This window comes from Gavialis gangeticus, unplaced genomic scaffold (assembly GCF_001723915.1).
Source record: "Gavialis gangeticus isolate Ggan-Ray unplaced genomic scaffold, GavGan_comp1, whole genome shotgun sequence".
In the NCBI taxonomy this organism is placed as follows: Eukaryota; Metazoa; Chordata; order Crocodylia; family Gavialidae; genus Gavialis; species Gavialis gangeticus.
The window spans coordinates 66,595,369-66,596,506 of NW_017729032.1; the positions used below are offsets into that span (position 1 = coordinate 66,595,369).

Here is a 1,138-nt window from a genome sequence, read left to right on the forward strand (position 1 = left end):
CAACAAGGGGTAGTGTCCCCAGGTACCAACTGGCTGGGCCTCAGAAGCTCCTGAGAGCTAGTAGCCCTGAGCTACTTGCCAGGACAGGTGCTGGCCCCGGGGTCTACCTGCAGATCTGGGAGGAGCCAGGCAGGGTTATTTTGACCCAAGTGGCACCTATTTGCTCCACAACAAAGTGCATGTCTGAGCACGTGCACTGAGGCAAAAAGCTCCGGCTCAAATCTGTACCACTTCTATTTGAGCTGCTGCGAGTGCACGTGCTTGCATGTGTGGACACGCCCAGTGCATCTAAATGAGAGGGACAGCAGCTGGTCCACAGAGTGCACATTCACTGGATATTCACACACTGAGAGAAAGGACAGGTAGAAAGGGACACCAAGTTACATGATTCACCCAAAGTCTCACAGGAGGAATTGAGGAGATGGGCTTTTGACTTCACCCAGTGCTCTAACCATGAGACTGCATTAACTTAGTTATCTATGAAGTGAAAATCCAGTTCTAGCTTAAATATATATTTGGTCTATAATCCAGTCTTCTTATGTAGACTTCCCAGTCTGTTAGAAATGTGTGAAAAAGGATTATAGTTACAATGCTTCCTCATTAAATATCTTGGATTGCTGATTTAGTTTCTGCTCTCTTTCAGGGCTACGATCACAGCTACTTTTTCATTGCTACGTTTGTTAATGATCACATCAGACACCATGCAAAGTATCTTAATGCTTGACTCCTTCAGATGGGAATTTCTTCCGTCCAATAGAAGTCAATGTTATCCACAAAACTGAACAAAGCAAAAATTGCTCACTGAATTAGTGTCTATAAAAATGGAGCCCTCATGACTTATACAAAGAATAAACATTCTGCCTGTGAACTTCAGAATAAATATTTTGAATGCTTATCTGCTTTGAAAAGTCTTTCTCTGGTGGAAAAAAGCATTCTGAAGCTTTTTGTCAAAATGGAAATTAGCATTTGTGTTTTTAGACTATGTATACATCCATCACTTCAAGATAGGGTTAAATAGAGCTGGGATGGGCATATGAGTAAGAAGAATTTACTGTAGCAAATTATGCACTGGCTTTCAATTTGTTATTAATTCAGCATGGTGCAAAATGGCTTGACAACTTTTACTATAAAGCTTTAA

At 41.5% G+C, this 1,138-nt stretch overlaps 1 protein-coding gene across 3 annotated transcripts in view; it reads left to right on the top strand.

The window, feature by feature from the left end:
* Window positions 1-895, top strand: part of ESD (esterase D) — a 53,141-nt gene extending 52,246 nt beyond the window's left edge. For all 3 annotated transcript variants that reach the window (XM_019525245.1, XM_019525244.1, XM_019525246.1), the window contains exon 9: window positions 644-895. In XM_019525245.1, coding sequence (XP_019380790.1) covers window positions 644-724 — 81 coding nt within the window. In that variant the 3' untranslated portion in view covers window positions 725-895. The remainder of the gene's footprint in view (window positions 1-643) is intronic.
* Window positions 896-1,138: the final 243 nt, after the last annotated feature.